A 26497-nucleotide genomic window follows, 5' to 3' on the forward strand; every position below is an offset into this window, starting at 1 on the left:
GTGGACGGGAGGTGCTCCACAAGCCTGCATCTGTCTGAGGGGCCATCAGGGGTGCTCTAATCAGAAGAGAGGACCCTTTGCCTCCACCACCTGTTGCATCATTCCCAAATACGGGGTGTCAATCTAGACAGGTCCAGAGCCTCCGGAGCCCTCGGGCTGGGAGAGAGGGACACAGGAAGTGTTCTCTGCCTCCTCAAGGGTGACCCCCACCTCCACCCCAGGAGCAGTGGGACTTCCCAGGCCTCGAAGCCACACTTCCACTTCTGTTTATGCCGCTGGAGGCAGCTGCTTTCCTAAGAGCAAGCACAGGACACTGCTTTTCCCTTCATAGCAGCCAAGAGACAGAGGCTGCCACTCACCCAGAGAGCCTGTCTCTGCTGTTCCCTGATGCCCCTGCCCCCATCCTCCACAGGCCTCCTGGCAGGGTTCCAGGCCAGCAAGGTAGATAAGAGGGGAGCTGGCCTAACCTGGTGCTGCGCAAGGCCTGGAGCAAGCAGCCCCTCCCTCCAGCCCCGTAAAAGTAAGAAACTTGAGGCTTGGGGAGCTTATCCAGTGCCTGCAGGCACATGTTAGGGCCCAAGTGTGACCAGCAGTCCTGGGAAGTGACCACACTGACTGCACATCACCACCCTCCTCACCCCCCGGCAGGTGCTGTCCCCCAGGGCCAGGGTTGAGGACACATGCTCTCCAGGGCTGTAGGGACTGTGGTGTGTCCCTGCCCCAGCTCCACCCAGGATTTCCTGGGAAGTCCTTTTGGCTTGAGGACGTTTTTGGAGCCACAGAAATGACTGCCACCCGCCTAGCTGCTTCGGGCAGAAGCCTCCACATGGACGGCAGCACCAATCCGGCCACAAACACTTTGTCAAGTGTCTAAAAGGGGATGTTTTTGCTCGGTTCTGCGGCCCCACCGCTGACCCCTGCTACCACCACCTTGACGCCAGCCGCTGGCCTCCCTGCCCACATCCTGCTGGAGCTTCAGCAGTGGGCGCTTCCCATGCCGTTGCAGGTTTTTGCAGACAATCTGCACTGAAGCTGCTGGGCCTCCTGAAGCAGCCACGGGGATTAAGGCGGGAGGCGGGGGCCGGCAGGGACCAGCATTTCTGGAGTCTCCAGGCAGTGCCATCTGGCGCAGCAAGAGAGCACGTGGCTGTTTTGGAGCCTGTCGGATTTGCTTCCTAACTTGGCTTCTACCATTTAGCCGCCCAGGGACGTGGGCCAGGAGCCTGGGTCTACTCACCTATAAAACCCCATGATCCCAACCTCACTGGAGAAGGTGCTAGAGTATCTGACAATAAGTGCCATTGTCCCCCTGTAGCAGGATACAGAGGGCAAGGGGGCAACTGAGGCAGGAATGGGGGTTAAACGATCTTTCCGTTCCTGACTCTGCAGGCTGAATAATAAAGTCAGGCACGGTCTTAAGCATTTTACATATCAATTTATTTAACACAACACCCTATCAGGTAGATGCAACTATTATTCTCAAGTGAGCAAAGGCTCAGGAAGGTGAACTGCCTCAGTTCAGGTCACCCTGCTAGTGAGAGGCTGAGCCCAGCTAGTCAGCTCTGTCTATACCAGTGAACTCTGTTCCTGCTGCCTCTGGGCTGGAGATAAATGTCCTCTGATGCAATGTCTTCACTTGCCATTCAAGTCAACTGTTTGTTGAGCTCCTGTGACTGTGGCACGTTGTTCAGCCCCTGAATTCGGCATGAGCCAGACAACACGCAGGCCCTCGTCAGGAGGACACTGAGCAAGTCATTGCCTGGTGACCTCTGCAGTCCCACATATGCAGTTCTAAAACTATGATCTCAACATTCACTGATTGAAACCTCTGTGTCTGAAAGTCTCTGATGACAACATCCTTCAAAGGAACAGCTTATGCTCCACCTACAAGGGCTTCAAACCTTTATATGATTGTTGATGATCTGAGTGTGCTCAGGCTTAATTATATCCTAAAATACACCCCTTACCCAGCTAAAAGGTATGGCAGTGCCACCCAGGCTGGACACAGAAGAGCCAGGTGCCCTTCCTGCAAAAGCTCTTGGGTTTGGCTGGAGGGAAGTCTGAAGCCCAGAGGGGAGGCCCAGAGTTCAGATGGCCTGATCATGTGGCCCAGTTGTCTCCACAGCAGCTGCTGCTACAGTCCACATGGACTGAACCCTCCTTAAGCTGGAGCTGGGGGCTCAGACTCAGGCAAAACTGGGAAGGACAGAGGTACAAGCCAGGACTTGCCCTCAAGTCCCTTCAGAACAGCTGGGGAAGTGATCAAGTCCAGGCCAGTATGGTCTGGGCCAAAGGCAAGGCTGGAACAGGGTGGGGACCTGGAAGTTTCCCATATGCCAGGACAGTGGCACCTGGTGTCACGTTGCTGCCTCGGGAGTCTTCCGTTTCCTGATTCTTCACACAGCTGGTTGCGACAACTGCAGAGACAGGGGAAACTGAGTCACCATGAAGTCCAGTAGCGAAGGTAGAGAGGCTAGAACTAGAACCCAGACATTGCAAAGAGCAGCCCCACATCTTAAGAAGCCAAGTCTACATTGGACCCTGATGTCTCTTTCCATCAAGGCATTCATCAAGCCCTGCCTTCCTCAAGAATCCCTCCTGGGGGGCCTTCCAGCTGGGAGAAGGGAAGTGGGCAAGGAAACCTAGCCTGGGATTGATCCCCTCATCCTGGCCTGAGCCTTTGATCCAACAACTTTTCAACTTCCGGCCAGGATTCCGCATTCAGCTTCCCTTCGCAGCCCCTCCACACCCTGCTAGGGCCTGCCTGCTCTCCCTTTAAAGAGTGGAGGGGCAGCCAGTGCCCAACGCATGCCCAACGCATGCCCAACTGTGTGCCAGGGCCCATGCTGGGCACTGGGAATGTGTCAAGATGTCCAAATCGGAGGCTCTACTCTCAGAAGTCCCCAGTCTGCCCACTCATACACAGTAGTAGGTGCTCAAGTAACCCTCAAAGTGAACTGAAGCTCTAACAAGGCAAAGAGCAGTGAGTGAACCAGGACTCTACCTCAGGCCCCCCGCCCCCTACCCTCGGAACTCCTGATGCCCAAGGGGTGCAGAGGTTCAGAGTAAAGAGAGCCTACTGTTGCCCAAAGGCTCTCATTTTGAGTTTACTAGCAGTTACGGAGCATCTCCCCGGAGAAGGCCATGGCAACCCACTCCAGTACTCTTGCCTGGAGAACCCCATGGACAGAGGAGGCTGGTGGGCTACAGTCCATTGGGTCACAAACAGTGGGACACGACTGAAAAGTGACGCACGCATGGAGCATCTACTGTATGTCCAAGTCTGTTTTGGGTGGAGGCTCAAAGAAATAACTACTGCTGAGTTTGGGGAGGTCAGAGCATCAGCCACATCACTGCCTCACAAGAAGTTAGGGCAGGGACTGAGGAAGTCCTCCCAGTGAAGGGACTTCATAGATGGAGGAAACTCCATGTTGAGGCCGGAAGAGAGCAGGATGGTGGAGAGCGTCTGCCGTGGCTGAAGGAAGGTGAGTACCCCCATGAAAAGGGAGATGCCAGCAGAAACGGGTGCTACAGGAGAAGGCAGGGGTATCTCGTCCACTCTGCCAGGTGGGCAGGGTTGGGACAGCTGACCCACAGGCCATTAGAGGCAGTGAGGCCAGAGTTCCAGGGCCTTGTCCCAGGGCACACGGCAGCCAGGTGCCCCAGGACGCCAAAGTGGCCAGCCAATCATCTTCCAGCAGGGGCGAGGAGGCTGACCTTTGGCTCCAGGTGGCCAGGGAGTCCTTTGGGGAAATGAGTGGCAGGACAGCATCCTTTTGGGAAACCTGGATGGACCTGTTCTTGGCATCTGACTCCTAAGCATGGAACCCTGTGTCTCCTTTAAGAGGGTGCTGAGGTTATTTATACCTTGGCCCCGCAGGCCAGTGGGTGGGGCAGGAACCCAGGAAGCCAAGCTGGGCAGGCGCGGCGGCTGGAACGGGCTTACCTGCTTCCCGCCACCGGGGCTGGGCGGGGCGGAGAGGGGAGGAGGGGCCGCACACACAACCTGTGAATCGCCGGACGGCCGGCGGACCCACACTCGCCGGGACCGGCGGGGGACAACGAGGGGCCCGGAGGGGACCGGAAGACGCGAAAAGAGCGAGAAAACAAACTTGGGAGAGAGGAGTGACCTGGGGGCCGGGGGCGGAGTCGCCAGCGGGGGAGGAGAGAGCGAGCCGCAGCCAGAGCGCGGCTGGCCCAGGAAGCGAGGAGCACCGCCCACCCATCCGGGGCGAGAGAGGCGCCGCAGGCCGAGGCAGGCTGGGCCGGGGGCTGCTGGGCCCTCGACCCCCACCGTGACCCCGCGGCCTCCAGCCTGCCCCCAAGATGATGAAGAGGCAGCTGCATCGCATGCGGCAGCTGGCCCACACGGGCAGCCTGGGACGGTGAGTGTCAACTCTTTCCTCCCAGCCCCATCCTCACCCTGGCAGGACCCTGGGGAGGCCAAGGACAGCTGGACAGCCACCTTATGACTGGCCACCTCTCCTCCTTCCCCCGAAGGCCACCCCCACCTCCAAGGCAGGAGGAGCAGGCCCTGGCCTTTGGGGCAGGGGAACCCCCAGCTCTCATTGGAGGGTGGGTGGAGGATCAAGGATATTGGGTCTTAGCTGTCTCTAGGAGCCCTGGAGTGGATGGTCCTCCCTGACCTCACTTGTCCCCTCTGTACAATGGGGATGTTAACCATCCCTGGTTGCCTAGGGGAGGTGATGGTCGCTTAGGGACCCAGACCTAGGGGGAACAGAAGACACCAGGTGCAGGCAGTGATGGAAGGAGGGGCTTGCCCTTGTCCTGCCCTGCGCCTCTTCCTGCCACCACCAGCCCCGAGGCCTCCTGCTTCTCTGTCTTGCTTCTGCTTTTCGTAGCCTCAGGTGGAAACATCCCCAAGTCCACAAACCTCTGGGCTGGTGGGATGGAGGCCGGAAATATAGGGAGCTCCCAGAGCCTGCCTTCTCTCCTCTTACCCACTGGGCCCAGGGAAGGGGTCTGGGTGTCCAAAGACCCGCACAGACACCTGTGCAAGCGTGGGCAGCCAGGCCACCTTTCTCTGAGCCGCAGTGTCCACCCATGTCCTGGGCCCCTGCCGGCCACCACAGTCCAGAGTCCTGTGTGACCAGCAGCTTGGGAGTTTGAGCTTGCACACTTCCCGTTCTTGGGGCCAGCCCAACCCTCCTCTCCCTGGGTCAGCAGAAGAGAGACTCCTCCAGTCACCGCTTCAGTTTCGTCCGCCCTGTCTCAGGACACAGCCCTGGGTGGAGGAGGAAAAAGCCCAGTATCCCATTCCCACCCTCACGGAATGTGTTCCGACTGGGATCGAGTGGGCGGGCCACCCAGGGCGGCCTGACTGGGAGGGGCACTGGGAGGAACAGGGGTTCAGGTGCCCTGATTGGGGAGGGGGGCAGGAGGAGGCAGGGGGTTTCCTAACTTGGGCCCACTCAGCAGAACCTCTCTCCCCACTGCAGCACCCCGGAGACTGCAGAGTTCCTGGGTGAGGACCTGCAGCAGGTACGTGCCTGGGCCGGCAGCGGATGGCAGGGCAGGTCCGTACAGGCTGTCCGCAGAGGCCCAGGAGGGGATGCCAGTGGGGGCCCCCGAGTTGAGTCATTCGCACTCTGTTGGCCATGGGATCCCCGGGAGGAGCGAGAGAAAGATAGTTTCTGCTCTGGAGGAGAAGAGGGCAGTGGGGCACGGGGGATGACAACCCCCCATGATCTATAACCCCCGGACCCCCTCCCAGGTGGAGCAGCGGCTGGAGCCAGCTAAGCGAGCAGCGCACAATGTCCACAAACGGCTGCAGGCCTGTCTGCAGGGCCAGAGCGGGGCGGACATGGACAAACGGGTGGTAAGTGGGCGTCCCAGGGAGGAGGGGCTTGGGCAGGACATCTCGGTCCAGTGGGACAGTGAGGTAGGGGCTGGGGTCACCCTGCTAGTCTGAGTCTGGCACCAAGGGGGTGGAGGTTGCTGTGTCCCAAGGCTCTTCCGGCCCCTCACTCATGAGGTCCTATTTCTTCCCCTCCCCTTCTTGACCCCGCCCCCTCAGCGCCAATCCTCTGCACCAAAGCCAGGCCCCTGACCACCTGAACGGCTCTGTCCAGTCAGCACCCAGAGCAGGTGCTCTCAACTCCGCAGCCTGTGAGGGCTTCCTGAAGGAAGCGGCATTTGAACTGGATTTTGTGTTACTCACTAGTATTAATCAGCAGCCAGTATTTATGGACTGATTACGGCTAGTCTGTTGCTAAGATATGTCTATGCCTTGCCTCACTGAACGCTGACAACAGCCGTGGGAGGAGGCTGCCTTTATTAGCACTGTCTGCAGGAGGAAATGGAGATAGAGGGGTAGAGGGACTCGTTCAAGGTCACACAGCTAGTACGTGGCAAAACCGAAATTTGAACTCTGGTCTCCCTGATCTAAACTGGTGCTCTCCACAACACTAGCTAGGGACGTGGGAGGCATGTTTTATAATCAGACAACCATTCAGTATGGCCAGAGCAATAGGGAGCCATGGAGGGTTTCGAATTCCTCAGAAGCTAGGTCAGCTGAGGCCCTGCGGCAGGGGTAAGGGTCTACTCCAAGGCTGTCTTCCTGGCTCCCCAGTCTCCCCTAACTGTGCACGGACCTCAGGCAAGCTCCTTGCGCCCTGTTCTTAGTGTTCCATTCAGTGATGGGACTTGGTCTTTCCTTTTTACCCATTCAAGTGGCTTCTGGGAGGGGGCAAGGGGGCCTCAGGTGGGCCGGGGCTCTGCATTGTCACGCGGAGATGCCACCTCCACTGTGCCTTGTCATTATCTCGCTTCTACTCTCACCTGTCGCCGTGGCCCTCCTGGGTTCCTGCCGCTCGTGTCCAAGCCCAAGGCCTTGTTGGGGTTCTGCCACCAAGAGACTTGCCATGTGCTCAGACCGGTGGAGTGGGGGCTGGGAGGGTGGGGAAGGGTTGAGGGAAGCCCAGCAAGCATGCGTGTGTACTCACACTCACGGCCACCCCTGCTTCTCCCTGCAGAAGAAGCTTCCCCTCATGGCTCTGTCCACCACGATGGCCGAGAGTTTCAAGGAGTTGGACCCCGATTCCAGCATGGGGTGAGCATGGACAGGGCCTTCAGCCCTCACCTGGAGATGCCGAGGAGGGATCTGGGCTGGGAGAGAGTCCCGATCAGAGAGGGCACCCACTGTGGAAGGCTGACCTGGGTGGGAAGAAGGCCCGGGCTGGGAACAGTGTCCAGAGGTCAGTGAGGGCAGCCAGGCCTGGGAGGGCATTGGGCTCGGTGAAGATGAAGGAGAGACAGAACAGATAGGAGGTTGGGACTTCCCTGATAGTCCACTGGTTAAGACTCCATACTGCCCATGCAAGAAGTGCAGGTTCGATCCCTAGTCTGAGAACTAAGATCCCACATGCCATGCACATAATCAAAAGAATTTTTAAAAAAGAGACAGGAGGTGATAGGGAGGGAAGAGGCCCTCAGTCTCTCCAGAGAGGGGGTGAGGGGCTGTGGGAGCCCGGGCCCACTGGGTGCTGTGTCCACAGGAAGGCCTTGGAGATGAGCTGTGCCATTCAGAACCAGCTGGCCCGCATCCTGGCCGAGTTTGAGATGACCCTGGAGAGGGACGTACTGCAACCACTCAACCGGCTGAGCGAGGTGACCCCTCCACACACACCTTCTGCCCCCAGCTCCCCCAGCCCCCACCTCTGCAGCCCGCTGAACCCCCACCCCCACCTCCTACCCACGCCTGCCCCCAGGAGGAGCTGCCAGCCATCCTCAAGCACAAGAAAAGCCTGCAGAAGCTGGTGTCTGACTGGAACACGCTTAAGAGCAGGTGGGAGCCACAGCCTCTAGGGGGGTGGTTCACGCCTAGGTCAGCCCATGGATGTGGCCGCAGAGCTTCGAGACCACCCCCCCCACAACTAGGAGGATGCTGCAAGGTCCTTAGGGATATAGTGTGTTTCTTTGTGCACACACCTGGGGCTTAGGAAGACATATGGTAATGGTGCATGCGATGGGGCCTCTCTGCACATGCTTGTGCCAGCTGGAGGTAACTTCAAAACCTGGGAGAGCCATCAACAACCCTCCAAGAACCCTGGAGGGCGCCCACCCTCCACTCTGGAGGTGGATGGCTAGGATCACCGAGCCCGCCACCAGGGGGGCGCCCCAAAGCACTGCTCATGCCGAGCCGAGACCCCAGACCTGTGCCGCCCTGGGATTTGCGTCTATCAACCCCCAGAATCCTATGGGGTTGGGCCGATGGGGGGCACTTAGCTCTGAATGTGCCATGGGAACAGTGACCATCCCACCTTGGGATGATCCTCAGGCTGAGTCAGGCAGCTAAGAACTCCGGCAGCAGTCAGGGCCTGGGCGGCGGCCCAGGCAGCCACACCACCACAGCCAACAAGGTAGAGACGCTGAAGGAGGAGGAGGAGGAGCTGAAGAGGAAGGTGGAGCAGTGCAAGGTGAGGGGCACTGGCAGCTTCCTGGGGGTGGGGGTGGTGGGGTGGGCGCTGTCCCCACTGCACAGGCCGTGTGGCTAGGAAGCAGCTGAGCCAGGATTTGAATCCGGGCTGCCAGGCTCTGGGGTCTGTGTACTCAGCCGTTACCTGGTAGCTGCTTCTGTCTGTATCATACCCATAACACCTGGGCAGGAGGGGACAGGGAGGAGGGCAGGAGGGGAGAATCTTGGCGTGTTGGCTGAGTGAATGAGTGAAGGGTGAGTGAATGAGAGAGTGGTGAGGGTATATGGACACAGAGGAGAGGAACAGGAGAGCCCCTCAAGAGCTTGGAGGGGTTCCCGTGGGCTGGCCCAGGAGCAAACCTTGGCAGAGCGAGAGTAGAGTGGACTCCAACCCTCCCATACAACTCGGGCAAACCTCTACCTGCTCCAAGCTTCCCCAGCAGGCCCCAGCCTCCCTGGTACAAGCCCTGCTCTCTTTGTCCCCAAGGACGAGTACTTGGCCGACCTGTACCACTTTGCCACTAAGGAGGACACCTATGCCAACTACTTCATCCACGTGAGTCCAAGACCAGACTCCAGCCACCTGGAGCTCGGGGGCCACTGAGATCCCCTGCAAGGTGGTGGGAGGGAAGGGTCTGCGTTTGTGGCCCCTGGAGGAGACTCAGCTTCCCTCACTTCCCCCCGCCCCCCGGGGTGGGGGGTGCCCCCTTGTCCCCACAGCTCATGGAGATTCAGGCCGATTACCATCGCAAGTCTCTGAGCTCGCTGGACACGGCCCTGGCTGAGCTGAGGGAGAACCACAGCCAAACAGGTGGGGACCTGACCCCCACCCCTGTCCCCCACCCTGCTCAGGGCCTGTTAAGAAGCTTGCACTCCATCCCGAAAGGCACTGGGGAGCCCGGAATGAGTTCTATCCAGGGGAGGGCTCAGTGAGATTTGTGATGGAGAGATTGCTCTGGCGGCTGCATGCAGAATAGAATTAAAGGGCAGGATGGAGACCTGTTAGGAGGCAGAAGGGAAGTGACGGAGGCCCAGGCTGGGGTAGAGGCAGTGGAGGTGGGTGGTTTGGAGAGATGTGTGGGATGGTTTCAGGATGTGTCCTGTGGGTGGTCAGGAGGGTGGTGGAAGCCCCCTGACCTGGCTGCTTAGAGGTGGGAGGACCCTGGGCCGCTGATCTGTCTCGTCCCTGCAGACCCCTCCCCTTCGATGACGGCCGCCCCCTTCTCCAGGGTGTATGGGGTGCCTCTGGGAATCCACCTGCGAGAGCTGGGCCGGGACATTGCCCTGCCTATTGAGGCCTGCGTCATGATGCTGCTCTCTGAGGGCATGAAGGAAGAGGTGGGGCTCGCTGGGGCAGGTGGGGAAGGAGCACGGGCCCCTCATCTGGTCCCACCCCTCCCACGCATGCCTGTGCTGGGGTGTAATCCCACCATTAGCGCCCAGGTGCCAAGAGAAGGCATGGCCTCCTGCAGTTGAACTGATGCCACCTCCCCCTTAGTGATGCTCACATGGACCAGGCCCTGTGCTATCAACCCTTTGCACACCTTGCTCCATTGCATTACCCCAATAAACCTTGCAGGGAGCCTTCCATTTTTGCAAGAGGTAGACAGAGGCCAGTGGGTCGGCGTGCCCAGTGGCAGGTGAGAAGGTTGGTGGAGAAGCCGGGGAAGCCACGTCAGTCTCGGCCCCGTGCTGCCCTCATCCACCCTGCGCTCCTCGGTCCTGCTAGCACATCGGCTGCTTTCCTGAGGGCAGGCCTTTAGGAGGTGGATCATGCTTCAGAGACAGACCTAGGCTTCAGGACAGTCCTGCGGGGCCTCTTGTCTTTCCTCCACTCCCGTCCAGACTCCAGTCTTCTCATGATTTTCCCAGCTCCTCCCAGGCTTCTCGTTTTGCTCAGAATCCTAGACCTTGAGAGTCGAGAGGAGCCATGGACACAGTAGTGTTCGCTCTGCCCACCAGCCCATGGGGCCCCCGAGGCCCCCTTCCCCTGGGCCGGGAGTGGACCAGTGCCTCCTAGGCAGGGGGTCCTGCCCCTACCCTGACCCCTCTGTGACTCCCACTCGCCCCCTCTTGCCCCTCAGGGCCTCTTCCGTCTGGCCGCTGGAGCATCGGTGCTGAAGCGTCTCAAGCAGACCATGGCCTCAGACCCCCGCAGCCTGCAGGAGTTCTGCTCTGACCCCCATGCTGTGGCAGGTACCTGCACCGAGGAGCCCTGGGTAGAGAGCCTTCCCCCAGGGCCCTCCCCTGAAGCTGCCTGAAACGGACCCACAATAGTTTAGCTTAAGGCCTGATACTCTGCCAAGAAGACACCTGAGGAGGCATAGGGGTCCTTAACGTGGGGTCCATCGTCAGCCCCCTGAAACACGTGTACGTTTTTCTGGGGACAAGATCACTAGTCTTCATCGTTTTCTCGAGAGCTTGTGACCCAAAGAAACGATTCAGTTCAGTTCAGTTCAGTCACTCAGTCATGTTTGATTCCTGCGACCCCATAGGCTGCAGCATGCCAGGCCTCCCTGGTGCTGCTAAGTTGCTTCAGTCGTGTCTGACTCTGAGACCCCATAGACGGCAGCCCACCAGGCTCCCCTGTCCCTGGGATTCTCCAGGCAAGAACACTGGAGTGGGTTGCCATTTCCTTCTCCAATGTGTGAAAGTGAAAATTGAAAGTGAAGTCACTCAGTGGTGTCCAACTCTCCGTGACCCCATGGACTGCAGCCTACCAGGCTCCTCCGCCCGTGGAATTTTCCAGGCAAGAGTACTGGAGTGGGTTGCCATTGCCTTCTCCAGGCCTCCCTATCCATTGCCAATTCCCAGAGTTTACTCAAACTCATGTCCATTGAGTCGGTGATGCCATCCAGCCATCTCATCCTCTGTTGTCCCCTTCTCCTCTTGCCTTCAATCTTTCCCAGCATCAGGGTCTTTTCAAATGAGTCAGTTCTCCGCATCAGGTGGCCAAAATATTGGAGTTTCAGCTTCAGCATCAGGGTTAGACCTAGACATGTTAGTATGAACGAGAGCTACAGGTTCCTAACATGGAGAGAGCCAGGCACTGGGGGTAAAGGTAGGGGCTTTGGGGGCTGAATCTAAGTCCCTGCCACCACTCTAGGTGCCCTTAAGTCCTACCTGCGGGAGCTGCCAGAGCCCCTGATGACCTTTGACCTCTATGATGATTGGATGAGGGCAGCCAGGTGAGGATGAGGGGCATGTGCTGGGGAGGACTAGGCTGCAGATAGGCCGTCCAGGACAGCTCACCCGGTCTTTCCTCCTCCCCAGCCTGAAGGAGCCAGGAGCCCGACTGGAGGCCCTCCAGGAAGTGTGCAGCCGTCTGCCCCACGAGAACCTCAGCAACCTCAGGTAAGTACCCAGCCCACCCCGCACCCCACCACCCCCACCACCCCCTCTGCCCTGGCCTCCCCAGCCAGAGCCCAGCTGGCCCTTCAGGGCCCTGGGCTGAGGTCCTCCCGCCTTGTACTAGGCAATATTTCTGAAAATACCTCTTTGATGTATTAGCCATGTGTTTTTAATACTAGACGTTGAACTGAATATATAGCTTGAACCCTGAAGCCATCCCACCCAGTGGCTTTGGATCGCTCCTCTGCCACTCTGTTATCCCGGGCTAGAAATTTAATGCTCTGTGCCTTGGCGCCCTCACGTGGAAGACATGGAACATAACAGTCCCAGTTCTGTAGGGAGGCTGGGGGTTCGCAACTTAGCGCCCGCCATGGAGGTGGTGTTCAGTAGGTCAGCTAACGTAACTAGTGAAAAAAATGTTTAAATGTCCCATATGGTGTCTTTGCTGCTCTTTGGAAACCCTGGGCTGGGAAGGTCTCAGGCCTTGGGGGCGTCCATGGGTATTCATGGCCTAAGATATCCGGCCGCTGGTCCAAGCCTCCTTCCCACCCCCCAGGTATCTGATGAAGTTCCTGGCACAGCTGGCTGAGGAGCAGGAAGTGAACAAGATGACACCCAGCAACATTGCCATTGTCCTGGGGCCCAACCTGCTGTGGCCCCCTGAGAAAGAAGGGTGAGGGGCTGTGGGTTGGGGGAGGGTGGCAGTCTTGCCCCCTGTTTCAACATCTGCTTATTTTCCCCCTGGGCCCCAGTTTCTCCATCCTTGGAGTGGGTTGAGCAGCTTCTGTTGTCAAGGCTGCTGTGAGGATCATGGGATCATGGACCCCACTGGGCTTCAGAGATAGACATTCTGGGTAATGGCTTTAATGGGGTGCTTGGTGGCCTGTTGCAGGAGCCAGAGATCTGGTTCCAGCCTCACCCCTCCAACCTTCCAGGGATGAACCTTATAAAGTCACTCTGGACCTTCATTGAGAAACTAGACAAACATTGAGAATTTTTGCTTTGGGAATTTGATGAGATAATAAATAGAGAAATGTGTTATAAACTGTAAAATGTGGTGATACGTGAGGGGTTGTAATTCACCTGGCCACAGATGACAAAAGGATTGATCCTTGTGTCCCCGGCACCCAGCACAGGCCCAGAGAGTTGGTCACTAGACTTTGCTAAATGATGACTCACTTTGGCTCTCTTTTTGTCCCAGGGATCTGGCCCAGTTGGATGCAGCCTCGGTCTCATCCATCCAGGTGGTAGGCGTGGTCGAGGCTCTGATACAGAACACTGACACCCTCTTTCCTGGAGGTAAAACTCCTGTCTTTATGAACTATCCACCCAACTTGGCGCCCTCCAGACTCAGTTTCAGTCCCTGGCAGCCCCGCAAACTCACCAGGAGGCCTGGAGGAAGTGGCTTCTCCCCCGTAGCCTCAGTTTCTCATCTGTAAAATGGGGATGATTGTGCCTGCTTTGTGGGATTGCCGTGAGGCCCACCTGGGAGTGGGAAGGTGAAACAAAGTCTAGATAACATCAGGATAAAGGGAAAGTGGTCCTGACGCCTGCCAAGGTGGGGAGGCCGGTGGAAGCTCTGAAAGTTCATACCTGCTCCCTCTGTCTGCAGATATCAACTTCAATGTGTCGGGCCTGTTCTCAGCGCCTGCCCCCCAGGACAAGGTCAGTGACAGGCCAGCTTCTGAGGAGCTTCCATCGATTCCCACACCTACCCCAGCCACTGTGCTGGCTCTCGGTCTGGCCCCTACCCTGGCCTCAGTGGCTACCAAGGAAAGGTAAGGACTGATGGGTATGAAGGGCCCCGTCCTGGCCCCAAGATGCCCAGTCAGAGGCACTATCTCTCAGGGCATCCAAGAGCATTTTAGGAAATATCATTATTATATTTTCCTCCCAAATACCAGGTTTCCCAGTTTGGAGTGGGTGGGACTCAGGCATATTCTTCTCAGCCTCTGATATGTTCCCTGCTATGTTCCATAGCTCTTTACTGAGCACCTGCTCTGTGCCAGGCACTGACTCAGGCCCTGGAGATTTAGGGAACTGAGCATTTTGGAGTTTGTAAATACCGTACTTTCCAGTCTTCTCTTTGATCCTTTAAACCGGAAGAAGGGCTGCGTGGTGCTGTACTGTCTCCTTAGCCAGTGGGTGTTGTTTAGTTATCACAGACTGCTCGGGCCCAGAACGTGAATTTCCTTAGATGAAGAAGACAGACACGTGCTGCCGTTAGGGCTTGCATTCCATGGGGTGGGAGACAGAATCAACCAGAACACCAGTATAATGTCAGCCAGTGATGTGTGCTACGAAGAACAGTAGAACAGGGCTGGATGGTCGAGTAGGGAACAGGGATCAAGAAAGTGGGGGTCAGGAAGGGCCTCCCCAAGGAGTGGCCAATAAAGCAGAGCCAGGAATGAGCCATGGCCTCCTCTGCTTCTCATCCGCTCTGTGGCTTCCAGTGGTCGAAACATCCCATAAAGATCACATGGAGGCTGGGACTTCCCTAGCAGTCCCGTGGTTAAGAATCCACCTTGCAATGCAGGGGACATGGGTTCAAACCCTGGTCGGGGAACTAAGATCCCACATGCCACAGAGTTGACTGAGCCTGCGAGCCACAACTTGAGAGTCCGTGCACCACAGCGAAAGATCCCGAGTACCACAGCTAAGATCCGACCCAGCCAAATCAATTACTTTTAAAAGCAGGTCGCATGGAGGCTGAGAGCTGAGACTTTCTGCCCCCACATCCTGGCCACATGGGGGACCATGGACACTGTCACAGTAGCACACAGCAGCCAGGCCTCAGTGGACGCAAACTCTGGCCAATGCTAGAGGATCTTGTCAGACCCCAGGCCCGGCCACAAGGTGGTGGGGAACAGCTCCAGGAGGACCCAGACTCAGCCTGTTGGCTGGGAGTCTCCCCAGATGCCTGGAGACCTCTGGGAGATGCCATGGCTGACCTTGACCCTCTCCTTCCCTTGCAGGGCAGAGTCCGAGGCACCCCACAGACCAACCTCCCCCAAGGTCAGTCGGAGCCCCCCGGAGGCGGCCGCCCCAGCAGAGGAGATGGCTCGGAGGAGTGAGTTGGCCGTGGGAAGAGAAGGGGCAGAGGGTGGGCAGGGAGAGGGATCAACAATCCCATACTGCCCCATGTTTTCAGACAGTCAGGGGAGGCATGGAATCGAGGGGGCTAAGGGCCTGGGTTTGCTGCCTGACACTCTGCGATCAGATTCCAGCTCTGTGACCTTGGACAGATGACTTCACCTGTCTGTGCCTCAGCTTCTTCCTCTGTGTAATGAGACAATAACTGCACCTACCTTGAAGCTGTTTAGAGAATTAAATGGGGCTACCTGGCCCATACTCAGCACCCAGTAAATGCTCCATAAAAGTCAATGACTGTGAGTGTTGAGGTCAGTGGAGTCCAGTCCCTCAAGAAGTCCCAGGATCACGGAGTACAGAGGGAGGTGGGGTCTTCAAAGCACAGTGAATGAAGGGGTGGCAGTGCTGGTGGTCAGCTGGTCTCCTCCCGTGCCTCTGGTACAATTACATGTTGAAGTGGCCTAAAGTCAGGCAGGTGAGAAGGTCAAGGGTTCAAGTGGAGAATCTGCCAGGGTGACAAGGACACTTGAAAGGCCCAGCCCAGGAGGCGCTAGAGTTTTCCACCTGGATGGCAGTGGATGGAGCAGAAAGCTCTGGACCGGCTGGAGCTGGCAGGTCACACAGGGACCTTCTTACAGGAGGGGGCATCTAGCCACTTTTCCCAGAAGGGGTGGGGACAGATGGGATGTTAACTCACCAGAGGACAAGATAAAGGACTGTCACCTGGGCTCATCCTCACGGCAGCCCTGGGAAGTCAAAGCCGTCACCCCATCTCAGTGATGAAGCAACTGAGGCTCCGGGGGGCAAGTCCCCCAGTGGGTGGAGGCAGAGCTTGGAGCAGAGCCCAGCTGTCCTGGCCCCACCCAGCCCCTCGGCTGCCTTGCGAGGCTGGACCGTGCAGACAACTCTGAGGTGGGGCAGCCCTAGTGGGCTTCTGAGCGAGGGGTGAGGAGGACCCAGCTGGCCGGTGGGACAGGCGGCATTTCTTTATCCAACAAATATGTACTGAGTGCCTACTCTGTGCCACCCATGTGCTGTGCCAGCCAGCTGGACAGAAGATGGCCTCACTTAGTTTGTGTTCTAGTCAGGGAGACAAGAAGTAAGGGAGCAAAATTAAAACTGACAAGATCATTCCAGAGGACGAAGTCCCCCATGAAGAAATTATGACTGGAAGATATGACAGTAACTGGGGCCGGGTCAGGGAGGGGCCTTAGAGCTGAGGACAGATGTGGACAGAGGCCTGAATGGTGAGCAGCCAGTGTGGACCCTGTTCCCTGCAGAAGGGACAGCAGATAAAAGTTCTTGTGGTGGCATCAAGCTTGGGGGTTTGCCCCAGGCACTATAGACACCTAACCACCCCTTTCCTTCCTCCACAGCCAAGCGCCCAGCACCCGCCAGGCCCACCATGCCGCCCCCCCAGGTCTCCGGCACCCGCAGCTCCCCTCCAGCGCCACTGCCACCCCCTGGCTCTGGCAGCCCTGTGACCCCTCGGGCTCTGCCCCGCCGTCTGGTTGGCAGCAGCCTCCGGGCCCCCACGGTGCCACCCCCGTTGCCCCCTGTTGCCCCCCAGCCTGCCCGGCGTCAGAGCCGGCACTCACCAGCTTCCCCCAGCCCAGCCTCCCCAGGTCCGGCCTCTCTCAGCCCAGTTGCTCTGAGCTCACCTGCACATGTGGACCTGGGGGCGGCCACTGAGGAAGGAGAGGGCCCTGAGGCTGCAGGCAGGGCCCCCACTGCCCCAGTCATCCCCCCTCAGGCCCGGCCCAGGAGCCTCGCCTCAGAGACCAACTGAGCCCACAGCTCCTCCCCGACACCCCTCAGCACCCCTTCCCTCCCACCTCGTCCGCCCAGGACACAGCCCTTACCCCTCCCAAGGGGGCGGGAGCCTCCAGCCTTTGCCTAAAGTGCCTTGGTGCCCGCTGGGTCGGTCCCCAGGGCAAGAAGGACTCAGGACAGTCCTCCATTTCCAGACCTTTTCCTCTTGGATCACCCTGGGCCTCAGGGGCCCCTCAGCCACCTCCCTGCTCTCTGGCAGGATCCCAGGGGAGCCGCCGGAAGGAAGCAGAGGCTTGCCTGCTCCCACAGGACTTTTTTTTTTTCTCTTGCCAACATTTTTTTTTTTTTTTGTAAGGCTGGCAAATAAATTATTTTGGACAAAACTGGAGCAGCTACCCAAATGATAGTTCTATTTTCTGTCCTTGAAATAAAGAAGCCACTTTAATAAATGGGGAAAAAATTACTTATTCTTTGCCTGCTTTCTTTTTTCTTGTCTGAAATAGTAACAGCCAACATTTTTAGTGCTTACTCTTTACTACACATTGTACTTTTCTACGCATGAGTTCACTTAATCCTATTTTGGGGAAGTAAATCCCATTACCTCTTAACAGGTGAGGAGACTGAAACTCAGAAAGTGACCAAGGTCACATGGCGAGTGAGGCATGGACCTGGCCCAGGTCTGCTTGATTCCAGAGCCTGTCCCTCACATCCTGAGCAACTGGAGTTTCCTTTTCTTCAAATGTGAAATTACTTTAACAGCTTCCACCACAGAGATGTTGTGAGGATTAAATGAGACACTTGTAAAGCCCGAAGCACTGCCCTTGCACACAGAAGTGCCCTGCAAGTGATGGCTGCCGTCGCTGTTTTCCCCCACCTGTGGTCTCTGTTCCCAGGGAAGGCTTCCCAGGGAGCAAGGATGAACCTGTCCTCAAACATTCCCTGACATGCTCTGTGCCAGACTCTAGGCGAGGTCCCAACTCAGCCCAATGCCCAGGGAGAAGGGCAGGAGAACTGACAATTAGAATCATGTATCATGGGAGTTTCCTGGTCCAGTGGCTAGGACTCCGATTTCACTGCCAAGGATGCAGGTTCAATCCCTGACTGGGGAACTAAGATCCTGCAAGCTGTGTGACAGGGAAAAGAAGAAAAATTAAGTGTCATGGCACCAGGAACCCATGAGAGCCCACTTAGGAGCAAGCCGTTTAACCCACTTCCTGGAGGGGGCAGTATTGGAGAGGCCAGTCTTTCCGGAGCTGGCCAGGTAGAGGAAGAAGGAAGAACATTCCAAGTGAAGGAGACCACCTATGCAAAGGTCAGGAGCAAAAGCCAGGCCAATGAGAAACAAAATATAAGCCCCAGAGGCTGAACGGTGTGCCTTTTCTCGGGTCTTTGAAGCTCCAGTTGCTCCTGGGGGTCAGACCAGTCTTCAGAGTCTTCTCAGAGGTTGGCAGACAACCTTAGAATTGTGGCACATTCCTCACCAAGTAGGGACCAAGCTGCCTCTAGCCCAGTGTCTCTCCATTCTGGCCTCACAGTAGAATCCCTGGGTGATTAAAAAACAAATCAAAAAAAGCCAGGGCTCACCCAAAGGAATTAAAATCAGAATTTCTGGGGCCCTATCACACGTTTTATAAGGCATCGAACTATACACTTAAGATCCACACATCTTACTGTATGTGAATTATATAATTTAAAAAAAATACGTTTCCTTGGGAACTCTACTGCGCAGACAGGGTGGAAAACCAAAGGTCCAGGCCAAGGGCTCCAGCGTCTGAGGGGACACCATGTGCCTCTCTCCCCAATCAACCACACTGCATCCCAGGACTTCTTCCCAGGGCTCCGCTCGGAACTGGAGCATCTAGGGTTAGGAAGGCAGTGAGAGTTGACCCGAAGATAACATCTCCTTTAGTATTTGTTTTCCTCCTAGCAACCATCTGTCTTAAGCTTGTGATTGGCTGGAGAACGAGGAACGGGCCTTATTTTTCCATTCGTAACTCCTTATTGGTCAAAAAGGTCAATCCCTCTCCCGGCAGGCGGCGAGTCGGAGCTGATGCTCTGCGGCTACTGGTCCAGAGGAGCTAAGAGGCGGGACGAAGGACCAGGCTAGGTCTTCATTGGTCCCCCTTCCCTTGGTGGCGCTCGAGATTCCGCCCTTTTCGCCAGGCTCGTGTAGCTCCCAGCCCCCCGACCGCTCCTCTCCGAGACTCTCCCTCCCATTGGCTGCAGATCAGGTCGTGGCCCCGCCCCCTGGCCCTTCTGGCGCGCCGATTGGCGGGTGCCCGCGACAAGCCTTCTGCGGGCGAGCGCGCTGTGCCCGCGGGAAGAGAGCGGGGCGGCTCCGGTGTTCGGGCAGCCAGCCGGCTGCATGGCGCGCTGCGAGCGGCTGCGCGGCGCGGCCCTGCGCGACGTGGTGGGCCGGGCGCAGGGGGTCCTGTTCGACTGCGACGGGGTGCTGTGGAACGGCGAGTGCGCAGTGCCGGGCGCCCCCGAGCTGCTGGAGAGACTGGCTCAGGCTGGCAAGGCGGCGCTCTTCGTGAGCAACAACAGCCGGCGCGCGCGGCCCGAGCTGGCCCTCCGCTTCGCACGTCTCGGCTTCGGGGGGCTGCGCTCCGAGCAGCTCTTCAGCTCCGCGCTGTGCGCCGCGCGCTTGCTGCGCCAGCGCCTGCTCGGACCTCCGGACACTCAGGGCGCGGTGTTCGTGCTGGGCGGTGAAGGGCTGCGGGCCGAGCTGCGCGCCGCCGGGCTGCGCCTGGCGGGGGACCCCAGCGAGGACCCGGGCGCGGCCCCGCGCGTGCGCGCCGTGCTTGTGGGCTACGACGAGCACTTCTCCTTCGCCAAGCTGAGCGAGGCCTGCGCGCACTTGCGCGACCCCGACTGCCTGCTGGTGGCCACCGACCGCGACCCGTGGCACCCGCTCAGCGACGGCAGCCGGACCCCCGGTGAGCGCGGGGAAACAGCTGGGGTGGGGGGCGGCGCTTTCAGCTCCATGCCTGGGGGTGAGGGCTGGGGAAGGGGCGTCTCCAGGCGATAGGAGGGGGACTGGAGGGATGTGCGGGCGGTTCCCACCCAGCAACAGCCCAGCATGTCTTCATGGCCACATCTGGTATTTCTTGCAGCTTTCTTGCAGCTGCCACCCTGTGAGGGGCAGAAGTGGGGTCCGGTTGGACAGATGAGGACACTGTGGCTCGGGGAGTCACAGGTGCAATCCAGGACCCCGACTCCCAACCCTAGCCTTCCTGAACCAGCCTCCATGACTCCTGTCATTTTCTCCACCCGCCATCGGAGTGAGGTGGGAGAGTTGGGGACAAAGCTTGCCCTCCCCCCCCCCCCCCCCGCCGAGGGTTGGAACAGGCGTTTCTGGCGGCAGATTGAAGGCAGGTGTGCGGAGAGAACGGGCGGTGGATGGAGTTTGACCTGAGTTCCCAGCTGCAGGGCTCTGTAATCTTGTTAAATTACATAACCGTGGAGCATTTCCTCTCTGGGGGTAAAATGGGAATACTAACCATGTCAGCTTTAGTTTCGCTGAGGAGAGAGTGATCAGGGCAAGCGCTTGCTCTGTAATAGGTGCTGAGATGATGTAAATTGTATCTGAGCCCTCTCCTGTTACAGAGCTTTATGAAGCACCTTGGTGTATTATTTAGTTTCAGAATTATTCTGGAGGTGGAAGTTATTGTTCCAAGTTAAAGCAACTAAGGCTAAGAGAAGGGGCGTGAGCTACCCCAAATCAGGAAGACCTGAACTTGGCTCTTGAGACCACCTTATCCCCAGCCTCTAGACCACACCCCCACATCCAGGGCACTCTTCGCTGCTGTCCTCTGGGAATTTCCCATCTGCAGAGGAGGCGGGAGCAAAGGAGGCTCCTACATCTTGGAGGGTTCACAGTAGACAAGAGCAGAGAGTAGCAAAGGCTAACTGACAGCAGGGACAACCCATCAGTCGGCTGAGGGAGAGATCGCCATCACTTTCTCCCTGCTGGCGACTGACTGTATCGATTCCAGATCCTAGGAGGGCAGGGTGAAATTGATGGAGTAGATAGAGTATTATGATGGGTGGCAGGGAGGGCCTAGGGCTGAGGAGACCTGGGAATGCTTCCTGGAGGAGGCATCTTGCAGGACAGGGCTCTCAGGAATGGAACAGGGCTTGGGCCATGGCAGAATCAGTTCCAAGCTGGGAATCTTAATAGTTCTAGGCCTGTCTTGGCTTTGCCGCAGACCTGCTTGCTGCATGACCACTTCAGTGTCCCCATAAATCCAAGGGGAGAGCACTGCTCAGGGCTCCCAGCTGCCAGCGGCTCCTGCCTGCCTGAGGCCATGCTGTGAAAAGTGAGTTTCTCCAAAGGCCTCAAAGCTCAGGTGAAGGCTGTGGGTTCAGAAGCTCGCCCAAGGGCTCAGGAGGGATGGTGCTGGGGAGAGACCAGGTCCTGCCCATGTGTGCCCCTTGAATCTCAGCAGCCACTTGGCTGTGCCCACCAGCTCTGCTGGTCATTCCCACAGCCAAGAGGGGGAGACAGAGCTCAGGAAATACACCACTGCTGTCCTGTTTGAGCACGACTGAATCGTGCAGCTTTGTAAGTGGATAACATTTTAAATAAAGACCCCAGTATGCATAAAATCTGAAATAATGTGAATTTCACCCCAGTTTCCCCTCCCATCCCCATGTGTCTGCTTAATTGTGTGTTTATCTTGTTACCACGTGGCAGCCACTTGAGCCACTTGAGGCGGCAAATAGAAAGGCCTGCTGTCTTAGGAATACGTCACGAGCAGAATATGCAGGACTCTTGCCTGACAGGATGTGGAGAAGACTGGGATGTGATGGTCTGAGGGCAGAGTTGCGTTCAGACGCCGCTGCTGGGATGTTTGCTGCCCCAGAATACGGATCTCTGTTTCCTTCACTGCTCTGTCCCTGGCGCCTGGCACATAGTTGGGCCTCAGTAATACTGGCTGAGTGAGGTGGGACACGAGGGGCCGAGAGTGATAGGCTCAGACCTGGTAGGAAAGGAAGATGCTAACAGAGCGATGGTCCTGGAGCCGAGAAAATCCCTTTAGCCCTTCTCATTCTGGAAGGCATTTCTAATCAAAGGGTGAATGGCTTTTCCTTCTGACCCAGTTCTTAGGAAACTGAGTAGGCAAGTTCTAGGTCAGAAGTCAAGGAGACCTGCCCCACAGGGTCACTCTGGGCCAGCGCTGCCTTGATCCCAGGGAAGTTCCTCCTCCTCCTCACAGTTGCTGTTTGTGCACCTTCTGTGCCTTTGGCTTAATCACGTTGAATGTCATTCATTGTGAGAAGGGAGACAGGAGGCCCAGAGTGTTTGGGGTCAGACCAGTGGTATACTGATAAATCTTTAAGAACCCGAAGAGCCTTGATTTACACTTTTGCCAATTTCTGTGGTGTTCGTACTCCCCCCGGTGGCCGATTTCAGCCTACCAACATGAGGTCACTTCCCATCATGGGCTTGGGAAGAAAAGTAAGTACACATCATTCTGTAATATTTTCATCATTACGGATGTAAATAACCTCAAGAGCATAGATACTGGTAAAGTAATTAGGCACCGATGAGTTTTGAGAATTTATTACCTTTGTTTTAAACATTTTATTTTATTTAAGTTCATATGAGTTGACTTTAAACAGTGGCTTTAACTACCAGCTCACAGAATTCCTGAAAAGGAAACATTCAGCATTCCAGAGCCAGTACAGGCCGGCCCTCGTGTGTCTGAGTCAGACTTACCTGAATGCATCTCCTTTATCTGCCACTTACTAAGCTGTGGAACCCTGGACAAGTTACTTAACAACACTGAACATCAGCTTTCTCATCTGTAAAATGGGTATTCACGAGCTCCCGCACAGCCCCTGGCACTTTAGAATGTGCTTAGTAAATTGTGATTATCATCATTTGTTCAAGGACATTAGTGTAAAGGTAGAACATTCTGGCACAGAGACGTACCGCTGGGACGGGCACAGTGGACTCATTGTATGGGGCAGGATGGTACTGGGCTGAGAATCAGAACCGTCCTTTTCTCAACAGCCTTCCTATTGTTCAATACTTGGGTGTGTTCCACAATTCTGCTTATTATAGTTACTGCAGCCACGGACATCTTCAAGCATGTAGCTTTTGTCTCCAGTCTGAATTCTCGCCTTGTGATCACTCCCAGCGGAGGCAGACTGGGTCAGAGGTGCAAACATTTCTGTGCCCTGCTGTGTTCCAAAAGAGCTGGTGCCAATTTCCGATGCCAGAACACATTGTTGTAGCAATAACCACAACTGCCGTTGGTTAAATGCTTTTCCATTTCCAAAGCACTTGCCCCTGTGGTGCCCACAGCACCTCTTTGAAGGCAGGCATCACTTGGATCCCTCTTTCCAGTGAGTCCAAGGAAACTCAGAGAGGTTGGCTTGCCCAGAGGTGTATGGCTGCCAGGGTGAAATAGCAAACCATAGGCAGGACTGACTGAGCCAGGCCTGGTTATGTGCAGTGGCTCCATATTCGAGATGGGAAAACTGAGGCACAGGGAGGTTAATAGCTTGCCCAAGAAAAGTGGAGATGGGATGTGAATGCAGGCAGCTGGTTGCAGAATCTATGCCCTTAACCCCCACACCAAGACTGGGGAGCAGGTGGCCTTTTCACTCATTTCAGCCTGATTTAACCCCCGTGCCAAGCTGCCTCTGAGGATTCCAGTTCCCAGGCCTGGATGGATGCCTTTCCCGCTGCCTCCCGCACTGACCAAGTGTCTGTGTCCTTGCAGGCACCGGGAGTTTGGCTGCCGCCGTGGAGATAGCCTCGGGCCGCCAGGCCCTGGTGGTGGGCAAGCCCAGCCCCTACATGTTCGAGTGCATCACAGAGCACTTCAGCGTGGACCCCAGCCGCACACTGATGGTGGGTGACCGCCTGGAGACTGACATCCTCTTCGGCCACCGCTGTGGCATGACCACCGTGCTCACGCTCACGGGCGTTTCCCGCCTGGAGGAGGCCCAGGCCTACCTGGCGGCCGGCCAGCATGACCTCGTGCCCCATTACTACGTGGAGAGCATCGCGGACTTGATGGAGGGGTTGGAGGACTGAGCCCACTGACATAAGCGCAGCCACTACCCTCCCTTACCCTGTTCCCGTAGGTGGAGGTGATGGGCCAAGAGCTGCACTAAGGGCTACCGGCTCCTGCACCCCAGTTTCTACCCGGGTGGGACTGGAACCCAGGGAAGGAGTCAAGGTCCCCACACCCACTCCCAGGTGCCCCCTCCCCTCTTACTGGTTCACCCCGGCCTGACCCAGCCAGGTGGCCTTATATCCCGCCCTGTGACCTCCCCTTGTTTCAGTCTGGGCCCTGCTGCCTTGTGAAGATCTCCCCAACCCTGAGCACCTAATTCCCCACTTCCGCCCTGGGGCCCCTAGAGCTCTTCCTGGGTCCTGGCCTGGGATGCCTGTTGACCAATCAGAGGTCTAGGTAACCAGGAATCATTATTGCCCTGAGCCCTGAATGGACCAATCAGAAGGCTAAGTGATGGTGATGCATTGCTGTTGGGTCCTGAGTGGACCTGTTGGAAGCCTAAGTGACAGTGACCCTCTCAGGTCCTAGGTCCTGGGTAGACCAATCAGGACCCCAGGTAGTAATGAGCCATTCGTCTCTTGGATCCTAAATAGAACAATCTAGAAGTCTGAGAAGACAGTGGCCTCTCGACTATCTGGGTCTGACTGGACCAGCCAGGGGTCTAGATTTCTGTTCGTAAAGAAGGGTCCAAGTGCTGAAGACGCCTCTCCTCCACAAGGGGGCCCTAGTGACTCGGGAGGCTTCTGTAGTGAGGGCCCCACCCCTCCCTGCTCATGGTATCAGACCAGTGCTGATGGTGGCCACAGCTTGGGAGTGGGGCTTTTGTGCCCCCGCCTTGCTATCAGTGTTTGCTGTGCCACCTCTCTCCCGTGCCCACCCCAGTTATTTATTATCGTGTGCCACTGATGGTGGGGGTGGGGGCTGAGCCTTCCCCCGCCTCCTCTACCCCTGTTGTAACTAGTCCTCCCGTACTTAATAAAGTGCGAGTAGGAGTGTCTGTGTGGGTTCAAGTCTGTGTCCAGGGTGGGACGGGGGGAGGAGCCCCTGCCTGAGCCTGTTCTCCCCAAAACTGGCCCATTCCCTCTGTGAAATGATCCACCCCAGTTCCAGCATGTTCTCTGTGTAGAGTGGTACCTTAGCTTAATAGCACTTTATGCCTCACTGAGTTTATTTTTTAAAAAAAATTTTGGCCATGTCACATGGCATGTGGAATCTAGTTCCCCGACCAGGGGTTGAACCTCCGCCCCCTGCACTGGAAGTGCAGAGTCTTAACCACTGGACCACCAGGGAGCGTCCGCCTCACTAAGTCTTTGTATAACAATATGTTTCAGTCCTTTGGAAAATCCAGCAAGCTTGCATTACTCATTCCACTTTACTCCTTGGGGAACGAGGATCAAAAAGGTGATGTTAGCTTACAGAAGGGCACACACCTAGAAAGTGTGACCACCTGAGTGGGGCTGAAACTTGTGTTGACTCTGAGAGGCTGCAGCCCCGCTCTATAGAGACTGAAGGGGGAGACAGGTCCTTGCCCTCCTCCAGGAGCTCGGGGGAGATGCAGTGCACACCCCTCCACGGGATTTCACGCATCCTTCACACCTGGGCTGCTGCTGTGACTGTCTGCCCTGCTGGCCTCGAGATTTCCCAGGGCCGCCTCCAGAGCAGGTGCCCAGCCAGAAGCTGGTTGATGGGCAGGCCTGACTGTCACTGATACACTTATCACTTGAGCTTGCACAAGCCCCTTGCCTGCTCAGCCTGTTTCCTCATCTGTAAAGTGAGGGATGGGACTTCGAGGTCTGGAAAATTCTCTTCAGTGTGGTTCCTCTTGGGAAGATGGAGTGCTTGACTGAGTCTGGCTGCATCAGGAGGTAGGAGCAAATGTGCTTTTCTGGTGACTTTTGGTTAAGGCATAAAGGAGTTTATTGGCTGCCCCGTGAAGTGGTCCAACACCCTCCAGGTGCATCCCCCTCATCCTCTCACTCTTACGGGCTTTGGATGTGGAAGCGGTTGCAGCCATTATGTGATCACAAGGCATGGCCCAGTATATTTCTCTGCTCTGTGACTCTGCTTCAGGAAAATGGGAAGCACTTGAGGGTATTTTCCCTAGACCTCTAAAGGTTGCAAACCATCAGAAAAAGTCTAAGAACAGCACAATGAATACCATATGGTCTTCACTAGATTTCTAGCTAATATTTCAGGAAACCAATGACACCGATTGATGAAACGACTCCTTCACATTACACCCCCTGGTTTCAATAGTTTCCTAGTTTTGCCTCACCCCACCCCCACCCCTGCCTGTTGACTACTTTCTTGGTGAACAGAAGCCTGAGAGGGACCTTCTGTTGTTCCTGCCATAATTTTTCCCCCTGGGAGTGGCTTTGAGTTAAGGGCCAAAGTTCAGACTCGCTGAAATAAATCTGAGCTTAGTCTAGCATCAGAGTCCCACACAGCACTCCCTTTTGATTTCATTTTATCTATTACAGTTAATCATAACTACAGGTCTATAAATTTTACTTTTTTCGCAATTCCTTATGCATCCATTTAGCTGACTCCCCAGGACTTGGAGCCATGTCTAAATTCCACTGGTAACATTTACCTTTATTTAATTAAAAATTTTGAAGAAGGCACATAATTTTTTTGCTTTTTGCCAAGCTGCGTGGCTTGCAGGACCTTGGTTACCCAGTCAGGGACTGAATCTAGGCCCTGGGCCATGAAATTGCCAGTCCTAACCACTGCAGTGCCAGAGAATTCTAGGTTTACTTTAGAGGCAAGGCTGCACTGCTGCTTGGAGCATGGATGACCACATGACCAC

The 26497-nt window shown here is 56.5% G+C and overlaps 3 protein-coding genes across 4 annotated transcripts; 2 read left to right on the top strand and 1 right to left on the bottom strand.

Annotated features, from left to right (window-relative positions):
- Positions 1-1415: 1415 nt before the first annotated feature.
- On the bottom strand, positions 1416-4347 carry LOC105609488 (uncharacterized). The gene is made up of 2 exons (XM_042247710.1): positions 3947-4347; positions 1416-2417 (listed from the first exon to the last, which is right to left on the bottom strand). The coding sequence occupies exons 1-2, from the start codon at positions 4345-4347 to the stop codon at positions 2162-2164; spliced, it is 657 nt and encodes a 218-aa protein (XP_042103644.1). The 3' UTR covers positions 1416-2161.
- SH3BP1 (SH3 domain binding protein 1) lies at positions 4184-17114 on the top strand. The gene is made up of 18 exons (XM_004006977.6): positions 4184-4385; positions 5460-5502; positions 5735-5839; positions 6996-7072; positions 7518-7629; positions 7731-7807; positions 8300-8438; positions 8925-8993; positions 9158-9248; positions 9630-9775; positions 10522-10633; positions 11544-11625; positions 11711-11791; positions 12345-12461; positions 12990-13087; positions 13401-13566; positions 14764-14858; positions 16255-17114. Exons 1-18 carry the CDS (start codon positions 4327-4329, stop codon positions 16665-16667), a joined length of 2082 nt encoding a protein of 693 aa, XP_004007026.3. The 5' UTR covers positions 4184-4326; the 3' UTR covers positions 16668-17114.
- Positions 17115-18934: 1820 nt separating this feature from the next.
- On the top strand, positions 18935-24685 carry PDXP (pyridoxal phosphatase). 2 transcript variants are annotated; one of them, XM_060414267.1, is made up of 3 exons: positions 18935-19590; positions 19768-19940; positions 23389-23533. In XM_060414267.1, the coding sequence occupies exons 1-3, from the start codon at positions 19017-19019 to the stop codon at positions 23419-23421; spliced, it is 780 nt and encodes a 259-aa protein (XP_060270250.1). In that variant the 5' UTR covers positions 18935-19016; the 3' UTR covers positions 23422-23533. The 2 variants fall into 2 exon arrangements, with proteins under 2 accessions (XP_060270250.1, XP_004007027.1); XM_004006978.5 differs by lacking the exon at positions 19768-19940 and having other exon boundaries at positions 23389-24685.
- The last annotated feature ends 1812 nt before the right edge of the window (positions 24686-26497 follow it).

Source organism: Ovis aries, chromosome 3 (assembly GCF_016772045.2).
Source record: "Ovis aries strain OAR_USU_Benz2616 breed Rambouillet chromosome 3, ARS-UI_Ramb_v3.0, whole genome shotgun sequence".
Classification (NCBI taxonomy): Eukaryota; Metazoa; Chordata; class Mammalia; order Artiodactyla; family Bovidae; genus Ovis; species Ovis aries.